Source organism: Aphis gossypii, chromosome 1, assembly GCF_020184175.1.
Source record: "Aphis gossypii isolate Hap1 chromosome 1, ASM2018417v2, whole genome shotgun sequence".
NCBI lineage: Eukaryota > Metazoa > Arthropoda > Insecta > Hemiptera > Aphididae > Aphis > Aphis gossypii.
In genome coordinates, this window is record NC_065530.1 from 84,774,429 (window position 1) to 84,797,433 (window position 23,005).

Below are 23,005 nucleotides of genomic sequence, written 5' to 3' on the forward strand. Positions count from 1 at the left end.
TCGACTTTTTTATTTCTCTTTTTTTTTTTTATATATATAACAGACACGCGACTTACACCCCACTTTGCGGACGCGCGCGATTTGACGCCCACTGAACAATATACACATCATATTTAAGCTGTACCTGCAGAAAAAAATTGTTAAAAAAAAAAGCCTTTTTTCTCCGTTGTGCACACAAACACATTACATTTTAACATTATACTGGTTTGTGATATTCCGTATTAACGTAATTACACAGACCGCCCGACCGCGTGCCAGTGCAGCGCAACGCGATTTACGACCTATACAAACATAATATGTTACAATAATAATATTATTACATTAATCGTTGGCGTGTGTGTGTGGTGTTTTTTCGTGTGCACACTCACACAGTGTGCACGAACATTAATTAAAATTGTTTAGGTAGATATTAATGTTTTGTTAGGTTTTTTTTCTTCTAAACGCCAAGTGTATTATATGTACATGTCATCTTCGTAAACAATATTATTACGTTATTATATTAAATATATTGCCGAGATAAAATATATTGTAATACTTTCGTGTATATATGATATTCACCATTATAACTTTATCTGTTTATATATATAATAATAATAATAATAATATGACACGGAAACATTTCTCTCTGCAGTATTATTCAGTGTAAACGGTTTGTTTTGCGTTTCGCTATACATATATTATTTTGTTAAGGCGTCGTCTTGTCTTCAATCTTATTACAATATTTATTTCTACACAGCGTATGATATTATTTGTTTTATACGACTTTATTATACAGTGCAATGGATCCGTTTCCCTAACCTAACCCAACGCGTATGATATTATAACGTATAGGTATAAAAGCAAAAATCTGGTAAAGTAGGTACTTGAATTATAATAATAACAATAATAATACACAAAAAAGATATTCCATTGTGGAAATTATATTGTTTTTTCTCCGACACAGTTCATCGGCAAACCGCCTATACGTATATAAACATAATGTAATATTATTTCTCGTCTGTATTTGGATTATTGGAAATTCGTGTAAGTCCTCCCTCCGTAATAATGTTAGGTATTGAATATTAAATGTCCGTTACAGTCTTTGCACTCTACACACATCGGATCCTCGTACGATTTCGTTCCATGTATGCTGTGTAAACCGAGTTTTTACTTGGAAGTAGACAGTGTAACTGATAAAAGTATATCTTCATGGTTTGCTAATTCAATCGAGTCACGGAGATATGTTTTTATTGGAAACTGTCAATTATAATTTCAGGGATAGCGTTCCTTTCTCGGAACGCTGCACGGCGAAAGATGTTATGCGATATTATAGGTACGCTATTTGCATGTAAAAAATATCTATCGTTCTAGTGATACATCATAATATAATGTATATCATTTACTTAAGCTGCAGCTGCAAATAAGAAAATAGAAGAATACTGCGAAATAATATTAAAATTAAATCGGTTATCTGTAGGTACATTTTATTTTGCCGAAAATACACTGCAACCATCGTTTGAGTATAATATTATTATCTACCTAAAATTCGAAAAATATCCAGCGTGTACATTCCGCTGGGAGTTGAGTCTTGTCATTAATATTCTGTCTTTTTTTTTAAGTTTGTTAATTATATATACCTCCTGTTGACTGAGTGCAAGTCTTTACGTTCGTTTTTTTCCCAGAGTTGATACGTACATTTCTCTGCTGCAGTTTATATATTTCTTTTCGGGCGAGAAGACGTTTGCGACTGCTCACCTACATATAATTATATATACACATAAAAAAAAATAAACAAATAAATAAAAAACAACTTCGTAATGTTCCATCTCGGCAGCGGCGTCGGTGACGTCGATAAATTATAATGATATAAAAAAGAGACCAACGGCACCGCCGTTGCAGTCTACCGTTTATGCCGTACCGGTCGTGTCACTCGTGAATTTCGAATTCGATCAACATTCAACTCTTTAGAAAATATAATAATAATATATTTTATTCATAACACCGCGGTTTACTGCTGCTGTGGTAATATTCGAGTTTGGTTTTTTTAGAGGGAAATTAAGTCCGTATTGCACGCTTGTGTGAGGTGATGTAACAGTACGACTAAACACGCAAAATCGCTTACGATGTTTTGTAACACCGAAAAACGCGATTCGGGCGTATATTTTACTGTAAAGTACGTGCATATAGGTAGTGATGTTTTTAATTTGTAGTATTATTATTTATTTTTTTTAATGCTTGCTGTGCGTTCCAGATTTAATTTGGCACTACTGTTCGCCGCGCTCTTGTGCATATTATGCAAATCATTCGATTCTTTTGCTCCCCACGGCGAGAAAAAAACGCTTTTCACAAGAGGGGTGACTGGGCAAGCATGCGGGCAATTATTATATACAGACATACGCAGTTTATATAGTATAGTTATAATATTAAATATAAGTCCAAGCTGACAACAATATTACGACGACCGTTGTTCGTTAAAACTAGAATGGTATTGATCTATGCATTATTATATTATAGTATGCAGAAGTATATTAATTATATAATAATATTTTAACAAGTTTATAAAAAGGTATATCCTGTCAGGTCTAATAGCCGAGATGAAAACTGTTCGCTTATTATTATTATTATTCTTTCGTCAAACTATTATGTGATTTTTTTTTATTTTACTTTTTGTTTCCGTGAGTTTTTGTCGTAAAACAATCAAACCCTATATTTTTGTCTATATACATAAAGGTGCGATATAGAAATAATAGCCAACTTCACATAATAATGTTTATATATATACGATACACCTATAGCGACCCTCGTATTTTTTATTAAACGATCAACAAAGTGTGTTTACTCTAACTTGTCGTAATTCGCTTACGATTTTTTTTCTGAATCGCTCCCTTATTATACACTTCTCAGTTCTCCTTGTATGTTACGATTTGAATTGTATTTTTGATTTTTTTCATTATACATTTAATATAATCGAATAATAAATGCCCGCTGGGGCTTAACGTTTTTGTTTTCCTAGACGAAGCGATTAATAAGCCAAAACATCCCTTAAAACACAATAAAAAGAAATGGTTTTTATACGTTATATAATCGTTAATTTACAATAAATATATAACACGTAACTAGTATATATGAACCCACACACGCTGTATACATAAAAGAATAAAGACCATGACCAATACGCGATCTATAGAAAAATGGTGATTTTTTTCGGTTTTGTTATCATTATGGAGTTCATACATAATAGATATTATACTTTATTTGTTATATTATTGAATATTTTATGGAATCCCGAAGCGGAAATGTCCTTGGACATATCAAGGCTAATATACGCAATATATATATATTGTATATAATATTATACATAACTTAGTTCTGGTGTTTCAGATTTCAGGGCGACTCCTAAGGCTTTCTTATTTGACATGAGTTTTCTACACAAATACAAAAAAAAAAAGTGGCAAATATATTATAACTTATTTTACAAGGTTTTAGACTTACAGTAAACATACGGATCTTAAAAAAAAATCGGAAACAATTTAACTAGACAGTTAGTCGTTAGACTCATGGCAATAATAATATTTCAGAACCTACATCGTAAATTTGTAAAAGCTACTACAAAAATCTAGGTAAGGTCATGGTTTTAATGATTCTATTTGAAATCACTGTAACTCTGTATCAAGTAACATAATAATAAATAATAATAGTATTATACGTAGAAAGTATAGATATATACGATTGTTTACTTATGAAACAAGTTTTCTTTTCATTATAAGTTATATCATAGCAAAATGGTGATTATTATAATCATTCAAAATGTATTTAACTAAATTCAAACGCGGTATTTCAGTGTACCGGTGTATAATATATTTTGCTCTTATATTGTATACATGGATCATATAGGATATTTATATAGGATTCCTAAGCTATAAGTAGTTTTTATATGATTTTGCGTTTTATTTTACTGTAGCTACTGGACTATTTATCTAACAACTTACACACATTGACATTGAATTTTTACTTTTACGACTATATAAACGGCAGTTTGCATCCGCACGACAACGACACATGTTATCTTTATTATTGCTCTACTATATCTTATGTAAATCAAATGAATCTTTTTCGATTTCGGCCTAATACCGGGTCTGAAATAGTTTATAGTATCCCGTGTATATTTCTGTAGAAGATACCTACTTAATAATATAATATAATATGTATAATACGATATTACGATGGCACTTAATTGACATTTCGAATGCGCACGAATTAAAAAAATACATTTGATTATAATTATTTTATTATATACGTCTATTATAATTAGTATTCGTTTAAGATTAGAAATTGTATTTTAATTTTTGTGATTGGATTGAAGTGGTCTACCAATTAACATTTTATGAATACGGTGGTTAAGTACCTATTTGAAAATCTATATTGGTATAATATTATAATCATCTAATTGAAATAATGTATAGGTAGTCTGGTACTGTAACTCAATAACGGTAAAGTCAAATGGAGTGGTAATTTTGATTAAATTAATTGGAAAAACGCGTTAAGATGTTATATTTTTGTCGTATGAATAAGAAACCATGCACATGCACATATTATTACAATATATCATACAACATGTCTTGATTGAGTGTACTAATGCGTAAACTAACATTATAGAGTTAAATAATACAGGTATGATAAAACTTTAATTAATCAAATTTCCCTCCACTGTAAACTTTTTTTTAATAGGTTTAAATAAATAATTATATACTCCATAATTTTCATACTTCTAATTATACAATTAGTTCAATATCCTGATTTCCTTCACAACAATCCCCACCAATAGGAACGTATTACCGTGTGCGAACGGCGATGTTGCCCGCCGCGCATGTGACATAAGAGTATAAAACAATATTAAAACTGTCGATTAATTCAAATTTAATCAGAATTGGCCAACAACAATACGAACGTATAATATTATTATATATTTGGCGTGCAGATATTGTACGTTTCGTGGAACTCGTCCACCGCGTTCTTCGTTCATTTCCGTACGTCTTATAAATAAATTATAATATTATAAAATAAAAGACAAGTGCATTGTTCTAGTTCTCGTGCAGCGCCACAACGTTATCGGCACACGTCCGTTTGGCGGAAAAAAATAAATTACACGGACACACTATTGTCGAAAACTCTTCTCGAGCACAAGCAACACATTTATTCGAAATACATATTATATTAATATTATAACGCTCGAAAGTTGACGTGTTCCACGATAAAACGATAAACAACCAGCCACGGCGATAACATTATCCGTGCTGTTTCGTCGGTATTTTTTCGATATTACAATAATATAATGTGATATAAAACCGAGTTACGAGGGAACGCGCAGCAACACTATACAGTATTTCAATTATGATAATACTCCTCGTAAATGGCTTCAAGTCGGATAATAATACGACGCGAATGCTGCTATAGCGTTCTCCCGCGATCAGCGATGGCGCGCTGATTTTCATGACGCTCGCTCGTATAATATTATTAATTAGTCGTAGCGGGCCTCTGCGCCGTGAAACGATACTCAATTTATTTACTCATGACATATTCGAAAACCGTGCAATAATAATAATAATGATGATGATATTATGGCCAAACAACAAACAACGATAATGTTTTTTTAATAGAATTACGACGATATTATATGCGTGTTGGGTCCGCGGTCGGGTGTCACCCGCGCGGCGCGCACAACCTGTTCGGGACGATGATTATTATTATTATTATTATAGTAATAACTAACTAATAACAATAACAATAATAATAATAATATCACGTCGTCGGTGGAATCGCCGCGGACGAGTCGGGGGAAATAAAAAAAAAGCCGACAGCGAAAAAAAAAGACTTAGCGCGCGTACACACGACGTCGAGCGAGTCGTAGTGTAGTAATGTATCGATGGATAAAAAAAAAAAAAAAGTTATGAATGAATTTATGTTGGCAAATAAACACACACAGACACACGGTCGCGCGCGTATAATAATATAATGCGAGTGTGAGTTGTGGTGTGCGTGTAGAGTACATTTTTTTTTTCCTTCTTTTACCGATCGTTTCAGCTGCCGCCGCCTGAGTTGCCGGTGCACACACACGCACACGTACGGCTGGCTGGCCGGCCGGCCGGCGGTTCTATTTTTTAACAACGCGCGCGGACGAAAAAATAAAAAGCCCAACCGGCCCCCTCCTCCGCGCCCGATCAACCGCCTCCTCCGCGTCCTCCGCCGCCGACACTGCCACCGCCACCGTCACCGCGCCGCGAGTCCCTCCGCCGCCGCCGCTCGCCATTGCCCCCACCTCTTGTACATGGGATTTTTTTAATGGATCCCAAACTACGGGCGGCGGCGTCGCGCCGGACGACGAGGTGGCGGCGGGGGGTCCGGCTCGCTGCTCATTGTGACACCCTACCATCATCGCCGCCGGTTTTTTTATTCTCTTTTTTTTTTTCATATATATTTTTTACCCGAGCTCGTGTAGACACGGCGCGGAACGGACGGGCGGGCGGCAGGGGGGAGACCCTTCGCCGCGCGCCGCGTTCGTCCGTCGCGGCGGCGCGGTGGCGGGGCGAGTTTGGTCGTCGTCGTCGTCGTCGGCGGCGGCGGCAGCGGCGGCGGCGGCGGTGGGGGGACCCGACGGAGAGTTCTCGTCGTCGTCGGCCGCCCAAACCGCACACTCGCCGAAACGAACCGCTCACGTACGGACCGGTGTCTGCGTGCGCGCTCCACACACACATACACCGCAAAGTAATTGTTGTGTAGTCGTCTCCACGAACAGTGTGTGTTAACAAAAATCTTTTTTATTTATTTATTTATTGTTTTTTTTTTTAATTTTTTTTAAACATAAATTATTAAAAAATAAATTTTTTTTTTATTCGCTCCGACTGGAACCCGTGATATTATTGTGTGCGTGTGCGTCCGTCCCGCGTTTATTTTTTACACTCACCACCGGCTATATAAAAATATATCGTCGTTATTGGATTGATACAGTTTTACAAAAATTTTTTCGTCCGTCATCCGTGGACCTGGTGCGTTTACATGCGTATGGGCTGTGCGTTTTTTCGTCGAGAAATTATCGTAAACCGAACATCCACACCCGCATACGACCACGATCATCCCTCGCGCGCCGCCGGTCATTTGAATTTTATGTGAACATCGACGACCGAGTGCGCGTTACGCCGGTGCTACCGCGCTGAGCAATCGGTGCTGTAATCCGTACGCCGTCGGCATGAAGTACGATTTTGCAATGGAGAACTGCTTAGGGACAGACTATCCGAATCTGCACGAGCTCAACAAGAACTGTTATGGGTTCTCGCCGGCCAGCGTGCACAACGGACCTCAGGCCGCCGCGGCCGCGGCTGCTGCCGATGAACAGACCATGTACAAGGTAACGATCACACGATGACCGATATTATATTTTAACGAAAACCGATCGCCGCGATTCGACCGAAACCCTCTAGAGTCGGCGGGATTAACTGCAGACTGCAACTGCACCCTGCGATGTGCAGCAGATTCTCGAGCAGAATGTTAGGCGCTATCACTTCTGCCGTTCTACCGTATATCTGTGCATTTTCCTAAATGCCCATTTTCCCCGTCCTCGGTCTCGACCGATCACGTCAATTAACGCCGAAGCATAATAATGTGACATTGTGGCGTATATTTAAAACGATTATTATCGCCACGGCTCCCTGTTCGCCACTTTCTATTACTTTCGTCCGCGGCTGAATAGTCTATTGAGTTTGGTATATTGTAGGAACATTAAAAAAAAACTAACCTATATGCGTGCGTATATGCGTACCTGAATAATCCGGAGATCACGGCACGGTTACTAATGCGACCAGAACATGTCAGATAATCAATTATACTTGCTTTTTTCTTTATTATTATTATTATGTTTTTATATATATCTACACATTTCGTCGGTCGAATCGTCCATTCGTCCGAGAGTTTTCCCTCTTGTTGTCCGCCGGTTACCGAAAAAAAAACCCAATACACATCACGACGACCGTTATCATTGTTTAGGGTATTATGTTGTGTGCGAGTGTTGTTTGTTTGAGAACTATAAATTTTTTAAGGCAAAATTGCGGCAGGTAGGTGTATAGTCCTGTTCCCCGGAAATGATCGTCCAACGTCCAAAACTCTCAACTTCACGATACCAGGACATTATAGAAATACGCGGATACATAATACACTTCATAATGACGTTATGTACCGGTGATGCGCCTTCGACTCTTTCTAGTATATACTGTTATGTACAAAAACTTCTTATCCGAAATTCTGGCAATCGGTTCACTGTCCTAATGGCGCACAGCGGCACACGTTGTTTGTTATCTATATTGGCTTATTAAAAGAAAGCCATCTGTCCATCTCCCTCACGCGTGTGCGTGCAGACTGCTGAGTTTCTGAAAGACCATCACTACTGAGATCATAAACCATAGCATTTAATTTGTGCGACAATTGCAAAAAACTGTTTTTTTTTTAACTACCTAACGACCTACATTACACTCGTCTTAAACACTCGTACGCATGAAATGTCATTACATATAGAATAAAACTTAATTCCAGTATAAGCCACTTATCACTGCACACCGAAGCTGTTTTCGCTGTTATATAGAAATATGATGAACCGCACGTTCGAATACTCTTCCACTAACTATGTATGTATAATATGTGCCAACTAAATAACGCCGTACTCATCCTTCTTTTGTATAGTAGGTAACGTTTTAACAACTGTCACACGCGCTCACGAAAAAAAATCAATATTGACGTTTTACGAAACGTGTTTGATATGCGGTAAAAAAATATATAAAGCACCCGCAGGATAATGTGTTCGTCTGTGTGTGTATGTGTGTGTGTGTTGTGTCGGAACACTGAGCGTAAGTAAGTATATAAATCGCGGCGGCGGCAGCGTTGCCAAGTCGAACCGCCGTCACGGCGTGCAGCGGGGTGTCCGCTACGGACAGATAATAATAACGTCATCGCAGCCGTCGTTATCACCGGTGGCCGGCCCGGTAAAACGATATTATATAGTAACAATTAATATCATATTATAATAATTATTAATATTGTTCCATTATTATTATTACTTATTATAACATTTTTAGCGCGCTGTACACTCCGGGTGTGCTTCAGTGTACTTACCTCCAAACGTAACGCCCCAAAACGTTTCGTATTATAATCTCTCCTACATACGTGCACTCGAGATAGTATATACCCGACGACATGATATTATAACAAAATATTATCTCAATTTTTTTTTTCATTTTAAATCCGTTCTACTGTACATCGTCGCCCTCGAAAGTGTGTGTGTGTGTGTGTTTGTTGTGAGTTTTCTCACACGACGTAAACGACAGCAGCGCGTACAATATGTAACTATATAGCCATAGTATATGCACACGCGCGACACACACACTAATGAAGAGTTCATTAGCCTTGAAACGTGTGCTGGCCAAGTGTTTAGTAGGATCGAATCGTCGGAAACACGAAATGGCACTACACAATTTTGGGATTAACGATTACGGACAAGTGTCGCTGAAATTCGAGCTGTGCAGTGCGGCTTTCGTTTGGCCGTAGCATAAATACGCGCCCGTTCGTTCCGCGTAGACATCGTTATCGGCGACGTGCGGAAAGAGATAAAATTCGTACGAAATCCGCCGCCGGCGTCCTTATCACGCGCACAGTTATTAATATTCTTTATATATATACATAATATAATATTATAGCATTATAATTTTACTCTTGAAAGTCCAAAAGTCGCCACCGCATTACGCGCCGGTTTTATTTATATACATATATAAAAAATGAATTTCACGACAATGTCTGTGATTATTGCCATTATTATAATGTTATCGTTATGAAACTGGCAATTAAAAAATATAACATTATAATCTATTCCGTACCCCGTCCGTCCGCGCCGGTGGTTTCGATTCGGACTACTTTAGCGAACATTATTATTATAATAAAGACAGTGTGATTGTATATACGCAATAGGATATAAAGAGGAGAAGGCGAGATAAAATATATTTCATCTCGTAGTCGGTTCTTTTTTCGTCGTTGTCGTTGTTGTCTCGTTAGCCGATTTCGAATTTAATAGGTTTCAGGAAATGGAGTATTGTCATTCGTCGTAACCTTGTAAAGCGACCACGTGCGGCCGTGCGGGTGTTAAACTATTGCGTTCGCCGCCACGACGTCGTAATCCTTCTTTTTTACGCCACAGCGTCCTTAAAATATCTCTGAAAATTTTTCGTTTAAACCTATAATTATAATATTATTATTCGCATTCCATTTATCGTTCCTAAAACCACGCAGTTTCGGCACTATTCATACACCTAACCTGTAGTCTAATTGCCAGTATCTGCAGCTCCGAGGTGCTTAAGCGCGACGCCGTCAAATTATTATTATTATTAGGTTTATCCAGTAGTCTAGAAAAAAGTAAAAAATATACTTTAACATTATTATGGTTGTTGTTTTATCATTTGGCGCCACTGCCGCCACCGCCGCTGCCGGTGTGCGGTAATAAATTCACGACGAACGAACGAAGACAAAAAGGATGGTCGGAACGTGTGGCGACGGTGGCGGCGATATTGGGAGAGGGAAAACGATAATTATACGTGTTCGTAATATACGACCATAAAAAAACAGACTCCTCTCACGCACAAAATGTAAAAAAAATATATATAAAATATATATACCAACCATATGGGCTAACAATGACAGTGCACACGGTCTCGTGGCCGCGCATAAATGTTTTGAAACATGTTAAAACTGTTGCACGCAATACAAGAGGCCCGCTATGCAATATATGTGTGTGTGTGTGCGGGTGTGTGCTTGTTTGCGATTGTATGTGTGAGTACATTATTATATACGTATTTACGTATATAATAATAATATGTGGATTTGTGTGTGTGTATATGCAAATTAGGCTATAGTCGCCCACCTAAAAGTTATTAGAGAGACGCACGCACGCGCGCTCGCGCCAAATGAATGGTAACTGGGAAGTATACATACATCTGCCGGGCGACACCTCAATACATACCTCGTATGATAATATACATAAAGCGGTGACAGTCGTTCATCCATATGTAACATTATCATATACAACGGCCGCCGTTGTCGGCAAAAGCTTATTAGCACTATACCGTGTAGTGTGTATACTAAGTTTAGTTAAAAGGCGTACGAGTTGTGACATGGACGTTCGTAGGTATATAATGATAATAATAATATAACATAACTAGGTGAAGGTACCAGTCAAAACTTTAACTGATTATTTTAATAATTAATGATATAATTCGCGTTGTAAATTGATAAAATTACATATGGTTACGTAATTCATCACTATTATGTAGGTATACTTACTCGTATTATAAGCGTAGGTTATAAGTTATAATATATAATACTATTACCATGTTTAAGTTTAAGCCGCTCGTTACTGGACCATCCGATGCTTTTTAATAATGCAGCAGACACATTATACATATATATAGTAGGTATTTATAATACCTATTTGTAAATAGTATAGGTACTCTTCCCTGAACACTGTCACTCGTGTACTTATCGACTTATCGACGGGTTATTATTTTATTATTATTGTCAATAAAACCGGTACCTATCTGCCATAACTGTTGGTAGAAATTAACAGAATGTCGTAGGTATATGTAAAAAACTCGTTTATATAGGTCTTCAATATCAATACACACACACACACATTATAATACTCGTTATGTGTTCGATTATGCGTATGATATTGTATTCGTGTATATTTTTTTTCGGAAGGCTTGCGGGAACCGGTTTTTTTTTTACGTCAAATGCACACGCGTTCATTTCGCTGGCGCGACGACGATGATCGATATTGTTCCGATCGTGGGCGGCGTGGGCTTCCCCCAGAGCGGCACCGTCGTACCTACGTGATCCTAAAGAAATGACTAAAAATCACAGAATTCAAAAAGTCGAAAAATCGCGGACGAGAATATTATAACTCACACAAAATACAATTATTGCGATCATCTAATCTCGAGTCTCATAATAATGTATCCGCCGACACACAGCTTCCATCACGTGAGAACGAGGCCCCCTTTGCCAGAGTCGCAGTGATAGTTTGCCGCGGCCGGGGGCGGAATCGTCGGATGTCGAGTATATATTATATTACCCCATCAACTGGCACATAATATTCGGGATTTATTACGCGGCGCGGCTGCAGGATCTATCGTATCTCGCCCGTCGCATGCAACGAGAGTCGGAAATTCGTCGTCGTTCTACGCGCCCGAGCTCGCACGGGAAACACGGTGGCAAATTTTCAAAATTAGTTCCGTCGACTGATCGCGGGGGAAATGGGCACGGCGAACAAGAAAGAGAGAGAGAGAGATCGAAAGACACCATATGTGACGTCTGCTGCGGCGTATATATATTATTAATATTATAATATACGTAATATTATGTGTCATATGTAATATAACCAACGGGGTTCAACGGGTCACACCGTAAATCCTGCACAGTGAAATGCTTCTGCCACCGCCGCCGACGATTTAGCTTGTAAAATGTGCATTCTTCGAGTTTGTTAAATTGTACACGCACGTCGTCGCTGCCAAGACGAATCAGTCACGGCCGCCTCCTAGTCGTCACATCACGAGCTTCGTCAGGTTCTCCGCTTAGTATATTACATAATATTATAATAATTATCATACACACGGTGCACACACGGCATATTATAAATATATAGTTTGTGACGTGACATCCTCCGACGTGCAGTATTCCCCCCCAAAACAAATAATCTACAAAAACGCGTCGACAATTTTTTTTCCGGCCGTCTCGTAAACCTACCTAACCTACCTGTACAATAATATATATTATACGATATAATATGTCTACCTATGCTTGCACGTGTGCTCGACACACCTGACAAGTGTCGCTGTCGTCCACGCGCGCGAGTGTTTAATATCGTGTTTGTCCGCCGTAAATATTTGTTTTATCATCGTCATCAAGGGGTCCCGTGTTCATCGACGATCGCCGCCGTCGTCGCCTGCATGTCTCTGCAGTAATAAACTATAAAAAACACATAATATATAGGCCGAATTATGTATAGGCTCTCCGAGTATAGTTATTATTGCGTAGGTACTCGTCAAAATTATATGCGATTGGTGTGAAAAAAAACACTAATCATCTATTCGAATGAACTTCATCGAAAATATTAAATAATCAATAATATTATACATAACGACTTGAATATAAATATTTTTGATTATCGTTGCTTACGATTCTTTTTTTTATTTTTCCACTGTCGCCGTGAAGCAGTTGAAAGGTATATTTATAACTAAGTATATTCGTCAAAACAACTAATTATATAATAAGCATTCTATTGCATAATTTTTTCCCTGTCAATGAAGTATAGAAGCACTTAGTCATAATGACGGATTTATTGACATTGGCGGTTTCATTTCGGCTCGTCAAATGATGGTTAGTCTTTCCCTGTGCGACAGTCAATAAAATCGTTATCAAATAATAAATGCATTCGTAATTACTATTAAACTATAAAAATCTAACCGGTAAATTTATTCTAGGGTTGTTGTTGCAGTAGTTTACCATTCCCCCCTCGCTCATTATATACACACACGCACGTTGCGATATGTGATGAGGAGTGACCAAACACCTCGGTCGTCTCGCGGTCGTCGTCCTCTTCTCGGCAACGAGTCCCTCTCTCTAGGGGCGATTTTTCTAACGGACAAAAAAGGGTGACGGCCACAGCAGTAGTCCTCCGGGTTATTTTTTCCACCCTTTTTTTTTCGGTGGCGAGCTTCTCGCGCGCGCGCTTTGGCTTGATCGCCAGAGAGGGCGGTGGCGGGTTAATGAAACACAAAAAACCCGATTGTATGAGTGTTTGTGTGTGCAGTGTATACCCCCTTTGGTTAGGTTCCATTTTTACTTGCATTATGTGTGTGTATGTTGCACGCAACCGCCGCCGCCGTCGATTGTGCAATAATCCGAAAAGAGGGTCCCGTGCGATGGGAGTAATGAACGTGCAGGGAATACATACACGCACACACACACACTGCAGCATACAGTACCTATATACTCGCGTATATATCGACAAATTGGTCGACTTAATTGAACGGTGGATATTAGGGAGAGGCGGGTCATTAAAAAATAAACGACATATTTTTTTGTATAGGTATATTGTATATTATATTTATATTTTTGAGGATACGCGCACAGCCACGCTACGGCGCGCGGCCGATGCCAAAATATTAGTCTCCGTCGGCCAAAAAAAACCGTATAAATAGACGAAGAATTAATGTTCCTAAAACGTCGTAGTCGTCGTTCGTTGTTGTCATGTACATTATACTTATATTATATTATATATTCTGCTCGGTCGTTTCATAAAGAAATAAAAAAGAAAATAAGAACACTGAGCGCGCGCGAATTCGATTATTACACGCGCGCGCGTGTAGGTCAAGTTTTTTTCGTTTATATAGGCACTGTGTATAAAAAAAAGGGGTGACTCGTATTTTGATTCATTCTTCTCGGGGTTTTTTTTTATCATAAGAAATAAAAACAAGTGTTTCCGCTCGACCGGTGTAGGTCGGTGTTGTAGTGGCGGAGGGAAAACAACAGTTATCGATAATAAAATTCAATCGCGAGACGCGATGCTTATGAATTATATATAAGAGCGGACGAAAAGAAAAACCATACACAATTTGTTTTGCTAATGTACGCAATGTATGGAAATCGCTATATTTTAACTAGAAAACGAGTATATAGTTTTTTTTTTATGTCAACAGTTAGTTAAATTTAGTTTATATTATATTAAATACTGATTAAAACTCAGATCCACCGGAAATGCTTATTCGTTGGAAAATTGTTTTCTTAAACTCAGGCTAATCATCATCGAAAATCGTATTATTTGTTACCTACTTGCGCTAATTGGTTTCTATTTTGTATATAGGTACAGTGGGTGACTGATTAGAAATCTGTGTTACAAAACGGTTGTGGAATTTATACGAAACGTATAATACTCCTACCATTTTGTAAAACGAACTACTGATCAACCCGTATATATAGGTATATGTTATGCTCATGGCACGTATTGTTGTTACAGGGTCGCGGTAGGAAGCGGGGCGTGAACAAAGGTAGAGACGGTCTCGGATGGTCGAGTGTGGACCACGGAAACCCAGAGGTAAGTTTCGATTGTTTATTAGTTATATATATATTATGTATGGCTTATTAAGGCGTCATATTATATAATATATATAAATGAATTATCGTTGTTGTTTCGTCTTCCGATTCAAAAAATCATAATCTGAAAATAATATCGTAGTGCGTAGTGTTTTTTTTTTTTTAAATAATATCGATCGTATCCGCCCTCGACGCCGATTTTAAGAATCACCGGAAAAAATAACCATAGTATACGATTGTGAATATAATATATTACTACTATGTAGTGTACTATTATACATATAATAAATAAACGAGTTTTGTTTGGGTGCATTGAAACGTTTCAGTATAATATATGTTATAATATAGTATATACATTATATACATTTTAGTATTATAGTAAATGGGTACATATTATTATATACGATAATAGACATCACTCGTAATTAGTAATTACTTCCTAACGTGTATTATGTGGCGATAAAACACGATTAGACCGGTTTTATTATAATATTATTATAATATATATTTCAATTCACGAATGGTTACGAAAAACCTACTATTATATCCGATGCCGTCACGTTATTGAACGTCCAAAGTCGTTGGTAGGTTTGAAGCTGAAAATAGTTTTAGACGGGTTGTATGATATTCGCTTACTATTGGATTTTATTATTCTTTTTAAACGTTGGTAATTTTTAAAGTACGACATCATTTTTAATAACTACTCGAGCGATAACCCCCATCACGCTGAAAACAAACTCTGAGAAATAAGTCTATTAAAAATCTCAACAAATTATACACCTGTGACTGTGTGATAACACTTAAAATAATAATTACTGTTGAAAAAAATTATAAATATAGCTTTCGTATGTCATTAGTGCAGTGCGAAAACGATAACAGGCGCATAATATTATGTATATCATTGCAATTTTACACCTATTATATAGGTAACTGTTTGGCTGTATTAATACATATAAATTATAGTGCACGCGTACGCTTCCGTTGTTGTGCTTTATCGGTAAATTTAATTAATTGCCTACCAATACATTGTGCATAATATGGTGCATATGATGTGAGTACGACTCGCAATAATATGCCTTCTTTTAAACTGGATGACTGCAAGTACATTATTATTTATTAGTATTACACTAGTACGTGAACCAATTGTTTTTTTCTTATGTTTCGAATAAAAATCAATTTCTACTGACGTTTTTATATACCGAGTAATAGTATAGTACAGTATAGTAATAGTATACTTAAACATATTATATTGTACATTGTACCTAAGTTGTAGTATTCGTCGACGAAATTCTTCTTTAAATGTACTATTACTATTAATTATCACACGGTCGTTGCGAAAACGCGTTTCACGTTTTTCGGTTATTTTCGTTACATTTGCTGTGTGTATGGAATAAAACGCGTTTAATTTTGAAAATAAAAGCATACAAATTAAATCAGCGACGGACATTCATGATAATCCTCAGAGCGAGAAATTCGTTTTTACGCCATTTGCCGCCAACGAGTGTCTTTTTACCTATCACCGGACACCTATATTGTTTGCTACACGTTTCAATTAGTCGACGCCGGTTATCGTAAAGAATTGCACCCGGGAGAAAAAAAGATAAAAGTAGGTATCTATATGTACGAGAAGTGTTTAAATTTCAATTAAAAAAGAAATGTGTGCGCCTCGTGTTCACCACGCCTCATCTATTTATAATATGGATATAATGTATATAAGCCTAAACGGCTAAACAGAATTATGTATATTATAATCGCGTCATTATTTGGTATGATGTTTTGCAACGGTGCACTCGGTAATTTAAATTATGCATACAGTTATCGAGGATAAAAATAATGATAATAAAACAATATAATATACTAAATATAATAATCGGAGATTGCGGTCAACACCTACGACGTGTTTTGTAGCTTTATCCGGTTTAGTTCTGGTCTTATTTTTGGTTTTTTTAAATTTTTAACGATGAGCCACCAAAATACACTATGAATCGTGGTTTCGTGTTACATAATCGATGTTGGTCGCTAGTGGTATGGGGACGAAAAATGATTATTATTATATATACTTTTTTAGCACAGCCGGACAAACCGGTGTGTTAGTATGCCCGCGTACGATTGTCATCGTGCATTATTTACGAACCGTTGATTTTTTTTCGCTTTTTTTAACCCCTCAAATCGAGAACGGGTCGAATTTAATTGAATTAGAAATATAAAAAAACCTGAAGCCTTTTCGTTCTACAGTGCATATAACATATATCTCTACGTATATTTATGTTTATTATATATATATATTGGATATACATATACATATTATATACCATCACACGTATACATATTTAGGCATATAGAACCCCTTTTTTATCTACCTGCTTCCTATACCCCATGCACGTGTACACACGTGACCGCTAAATTGGAGGAATTATCGGTCTGTCGTTTTTTTTTTTATATTATTATTATTTAATTATAAAAGAATGGTCAGTGGGTACGCACGTGAAATTCGATTTTTCCAATGTTGTAATTTGCATAATATTATATTTATAATTCAATACATCGGTCACCCATCACCCGTCGCACGTCCCGGAAAAAAAATATTCGATAATCCTGTGTCTTGGGCAGGCAATGCACAATTTTATTGTTTTATGTTGTAATGCCGCGACATCAATTATTGCCGTGACCGTGCGAGAGTTTTTTTAAATTTTTTTTTACTAATCGTCTGTGTGTTTTTGAGTTCATTTCAGAACTAGACATTTTGCGGTCTACTAGGTCGCTGCTCCCGATCATTACAGCAGAGACGCAGAGTAATATTTATAACGTCAACTTTCGTGTTAATAATATAATATTAATAATAAAGGATAATATGCTCACGTTCATTTTTTCATTTATTAATAATTTACTTAAATTTAAATTTCTGGATTTTTTTGTATTACTATTAGTGTCATGTTGACGCAAATTTCTAATATTTTAAATAAAATCCTCATTTTTTTATTGTATCATAGATTTCAAATCCATTATCATAGATCTATCAACTTTAGTGAACAGAGTTAAACATCTATATCTTTAAATTAATCTTCGCAGTATATTATTTTGATACGTTTGAGTGTAGGTACTGAAAAATTATCCGGTAAATAATTTGCAGTAAAAAATGGAGGTCGTCATTTTAGAAACAGAAGTGTGTACTCATCAGGACATTCCTTTTTGTGGTAAAAAAATATTTCAAGAATCTGAAATTATGGTCTTTAAAATATATTAGAAATTCCAAAAATCAGATTATGAAAAACTGCATTATCGAAGAAAATGGGGTTGAGCATGCTCGGTAAATCACCAACCTGTATATAATATACGATAACATATAATTATAACCGTACAATATTTTTTGAATAATACGAGTATGGTGTGTACAGTTAAGTTACTTAGAGATCAGCAGTACACATATTTCGGGATGAACCGCGAAATTTAGAGAACCCATTACCCAATGTTACCCAAAGCGTTACTATTGGAAAATATGTGTTAAAAATAAAAACAAAATGTAAATCAAATCATTATCAGCTGCTGGCTTAAACCGTTGTCGCTTGAAGTACTTATATAGACCACCACCGGTGCAGCGGTAGCCGGCCTGCCGGACACCGCCTCAGCGTTTATTCGTTTTGTTTTTTAACAGACATTTTTAAACGTACTCGCACACAGGTAGCTTGTCGCTGTTCAATATCGAATGTGTGTGCGTGTGCCGCCCGCGGCTGCGGTGGCGGCAGCAACGGACTCGCGCCGGGTGCGCACATACAGCGTGTGTTGTGCATAGCCGCCCGAATGTCGGAATTCGTTTCGTTCAGCCGTCCCCTCCCTCCGCGTTTCCATCGCAGTCAAACTCTGCCGCGGAGAAGAGGCCTAATGCGTTTACGTTTTTTTAAACGTACACCATACAGAGCGATTGCCACTGCTATCGTGATTTTTTTTCCTCGCCTGTACGGGGCATAATATATTGTATAGTAAAGTTTGGCGCGTTTTTACCGCTTTTGCCCGTTTCGTTTCGAGTCGTCTGTACGCGCGATACGTCGTATAGTGTCGCAAGGCAGCAAGCTGTCAAGTGTCCACATTATCATACAATCTCAATCATCCGATATTTCCGATTTACGAAAATAAATTGTTTGTTTCGCGTACAGCACCATTTCTACCGATCATCATTCGCTTTTATGGGCCGTGATCATAGCGATTGCCCCCCGTATCGCTGCAATAATAGTATAATATACCGCGCGGTACGGATTTAAACAGCGATCGGAGTCGACTTTACCGCCGTGCGCTCATATAGATTACAAATATTAGTAGACATAGTACGCACACGCACTCGAATTGGGCGTGTTGCCGCTTCGACGGCGTTTTAACAACTATTATAATATTGTTATAACAACGTGAGCTAGCGTACAATATATTTTTATTATTATTATTAGTTATTATTATTAGTCATTACTAAAATATTATACTACGGCTGTGGCGGCGAGACAAATTAAACGCGTTCGACGACGACGAGCGTGTCGGCTGTGCGGCGTACCTATTTCGTGTACGGCGCGCCGCGACCGACCTTGGACATGACATCAGTGCGCGCGCGCCGCCGCCGTGCCGTACGTATAATATATAATATTATTGAAAACGCGCTACAGACAGCCGTCCGCCGCGTGAACCTCTCCGTATGCGCGCGACGGACTCGGCTGCTCGATTGGACGGACGTGCGTCTTTTTTTAAATGCGTTTGTCTCGAACCAGCTCGCGAGGCTTTGCAGATAATCCGAGACGGCGGCGAACTGCACGTGTGTAAAATACAATAATAATTATCATATATTATTAAACATATGATATTGTTGAGACGCCTTTCGATGCAGACGATCGTCGCGTCATTTCAATATACTAATTCACAGTAATATTCTGTTTAAATATTATGCGCGATTACGGACGACTTACTACCTCCTACTCGTCAGTATTATTATTATTATTACTACGCTGCGATGGAGTGCCCCGCGAGTCAAATCGGTTGCCGCGTAATCGCGGGTCGTACTTTTATTCGCAGCGGCGTGTCTGGCAGCGCGGTAGCGTGTTCAACGTGCGCTCGACGGTTTGCGACGACGACGACCACGTGATTTGTAATAGGTTTATGATATCGTGTTCGAAAAAACAGTTTTTAGGCGTAACTACAGGTTGTTTTTTGTAAAATATTTAACATTATGTTTGCCTACGTCTTTCGTGATTTGTTCGTATAATTGGCCGGTTAAATCTCGATAAAACATTCACGCGAATGTAGCTATATAGGTGCCTTATATTATTATGTTTAAGCGACTTTGATCTAGGATTTGGAAAATATTACATAACTTTATTTGAAATTTGATTTTTTTTTTACTGTTCCTAATATGAAGAAATACGCAAATATCAAAAACACGCAGTGTTGCGAATGTATACAATATATATATATTACATATATATTATTATACGCAAAAAGTATAGCTTGAATGTATAAAATATTATATTTTAGACGACGGCGATGGTAACTTCTTTGTCGGACGGTTTAATATCTTCTTTATTTTTTTTATATTTAAAAACGAGTTTTCCCTTTCAATATTCTCATAAAATACAAGTGACTAAACTAATATTATAATATAATATCGTTACTCCACATCGCAGAGCAATCGCTGCAGTGATGTGTGGGACGCTGATCAACGGCGGCGTGGCGGTACATTTGAATCGTTTCAATAGAAAGTCGCGATGATTCGACTCTTATGTTATATTTCCTGCGGCGAATTATTTACGAAAAAAGCGAACGTCAAACCCGTTACGAAATTTGACGACACTTTTTATTTTTTATTGCGATTTCGTTTTTTAATTCGTTCGCATTGAATAAAAACCGGTAAACTATATTATACACTACAGAGAGTGGCCACTACACAATGTACATTACATTATTTTAAATATATTTATATAAAAACGTATATAATATGCACTGCACACATGGGATTTATGCACTGGTTTCCGAATGTCCTAGAAACTACTGCGTGGTGGATTAACTGGTCTTACTCCATTTATATTTTAGATCAATATTGCACTCTGCTTTAAACAAAGTTATGTTCAAATTATTTCACTTTGGTTATAAAAAATGTTATGTTTGTATTTACTCGGATCAATCAATCGACATTGGCCGAAGGATATCAAAGGATACATTTATTTAATAATGTTTAAATATATATTCAAGTATACACACATTTTCTTTTGAATTTACAGTCTTAGGACTGACACTCGTTTAAGTTGCAAAATATCATTGTTTAAAATAAGGGTTTTTGTTGATAATAAGAATTTTATAACTTAACGATGATTGATTGATTTTATACAAAACGAATATGTATGTTATTCATGAGATTAATGGTTTCTACAGTGTTATAATTATTACATAGGTACTAAATTTCAAAAAATAAATAAATCTTGCATCGACCGAGAATCATTAAATCGACGACTAGTATACCATCGTTTTCAAACCTGTTTTTAATCCTAGTGCTTTTTGATTATTTCTATTTATCGTTGATGTAATAACTAATAAGTGCAATTTGACTAACCCTGCGTTATGGCATTGCATGTATACCTGTCGTCATATCCGAGTGGTATAATGTATATTTATCATATTATACATAAATAAATACATAATTTTTTACTCGTAGTCGGTGAGTAATAATTACCAAATCATAATAATAATACATTTGAAGGAAACTCATAATAAAAATACTCATAAGCTCCATTCGATAACTAGAATTATTTCTGATCGTTTCTAATCAAAACGCTTCTCGTTTTAAAATCTCGTTGTGTTCAGTCCTGAAGTCGCCGAGGCCCCGACTCAATATTATGTTGTAGTGTGTTATATAATGAGCCGTCATGTTTTCGCTCGTGTAAATTAATTGCAAATTAACAAACGCGTGTGCCGAAGAACGCGCACGTGGACTTAATGAGTGTAATTCCGAAACGGAACAATATTATTAAGTATAGTATGATTATGTCGCCGCCGACCGCGACCGACGGGCTTTGTGTCTCTTTTGTTTGCTCGAGTTATGTTTGAAAATTATAACCACACTGTATATCATAATATGCGTATTATAATATAGCTAGGCCGACCAATATATTATTATTGTTATTATCGTAAAAGACGATCGGATTTTCGAAAAATAAACTCTTTTTACTACGTATTATTATTATTATTATTACTATTATAATGTACTGCACTTGGCCGCCGTCGATGTTTATCGCGTCCACCTCGATCGATGGCAGCAGCAGCGGCAGCAGCAGCAGCAGCTGAAAACCCGGTTTTTTAGTCGCACGCACCAGTCTCTCTTTTAACCCTAACGCGTTGTCGGGCGCACGTTTTAAAAAAAAAAATTCACGTCTACTTATATACCGCTCTAGCATACACACACACTCTAATCGGCCGAGCAGGACCCTCTTCCATATTATATATAGTTATGTACGATGTTACGTATTATAGAGGTATATAATATTATGGTGTGTATACGCGTCTCGCGTGTGTGTTGCGCCGAAACCGGTCCACACTCGACCCGTCGACGATTGTGTATGCGGCGTATGCGCCTCTCTCGGACCCCCCGAAAAAAAAAATGAAAAAAAGAAAACGGACAGACAGACAAGCGAATAAATCCGATGGTCGGCGGCGGGTGCGGGTGCGGAGATAATCATCGGCGGCGACGGCGGCGGTGCGACCCGCGTGTGTGTGTTTTACACCGCCATGTTAGCTACGGTCGTCGGCGATCCGTTTCTTTGTCAAGATTTCGATTTTTTTCCATCGTTATAATTATATTCATAACGTACTATACTAGCGC

General features: G+C 37.4%; 1 protein-coding gene across 3 annotated transcripts in view; it reads left to right on the forward strand.

The window, feature by feature from the left end:
- Nucleotides 1–23,005, forward strand: part of LOC114132375 (zinc finger protein rotund-like) — a 107,766-nt gene that overhangs the window by 79,967 nt on the left and 4,794 nt on the right. For all 3 annotated transcript variants that reach the window (XM_050205125.1, XM_050205124.1, XM_050205123.1), the window contains exon 6: nt 15,083–15,160. In XM_050205125.1, coding sequence (XP_050061082.1) covers nt 15,083–15,160 — 78 coding nt within the window. The remainder of the gene's footprint in view (nt 1–15,082; nt 15,161–23,005) is intronic.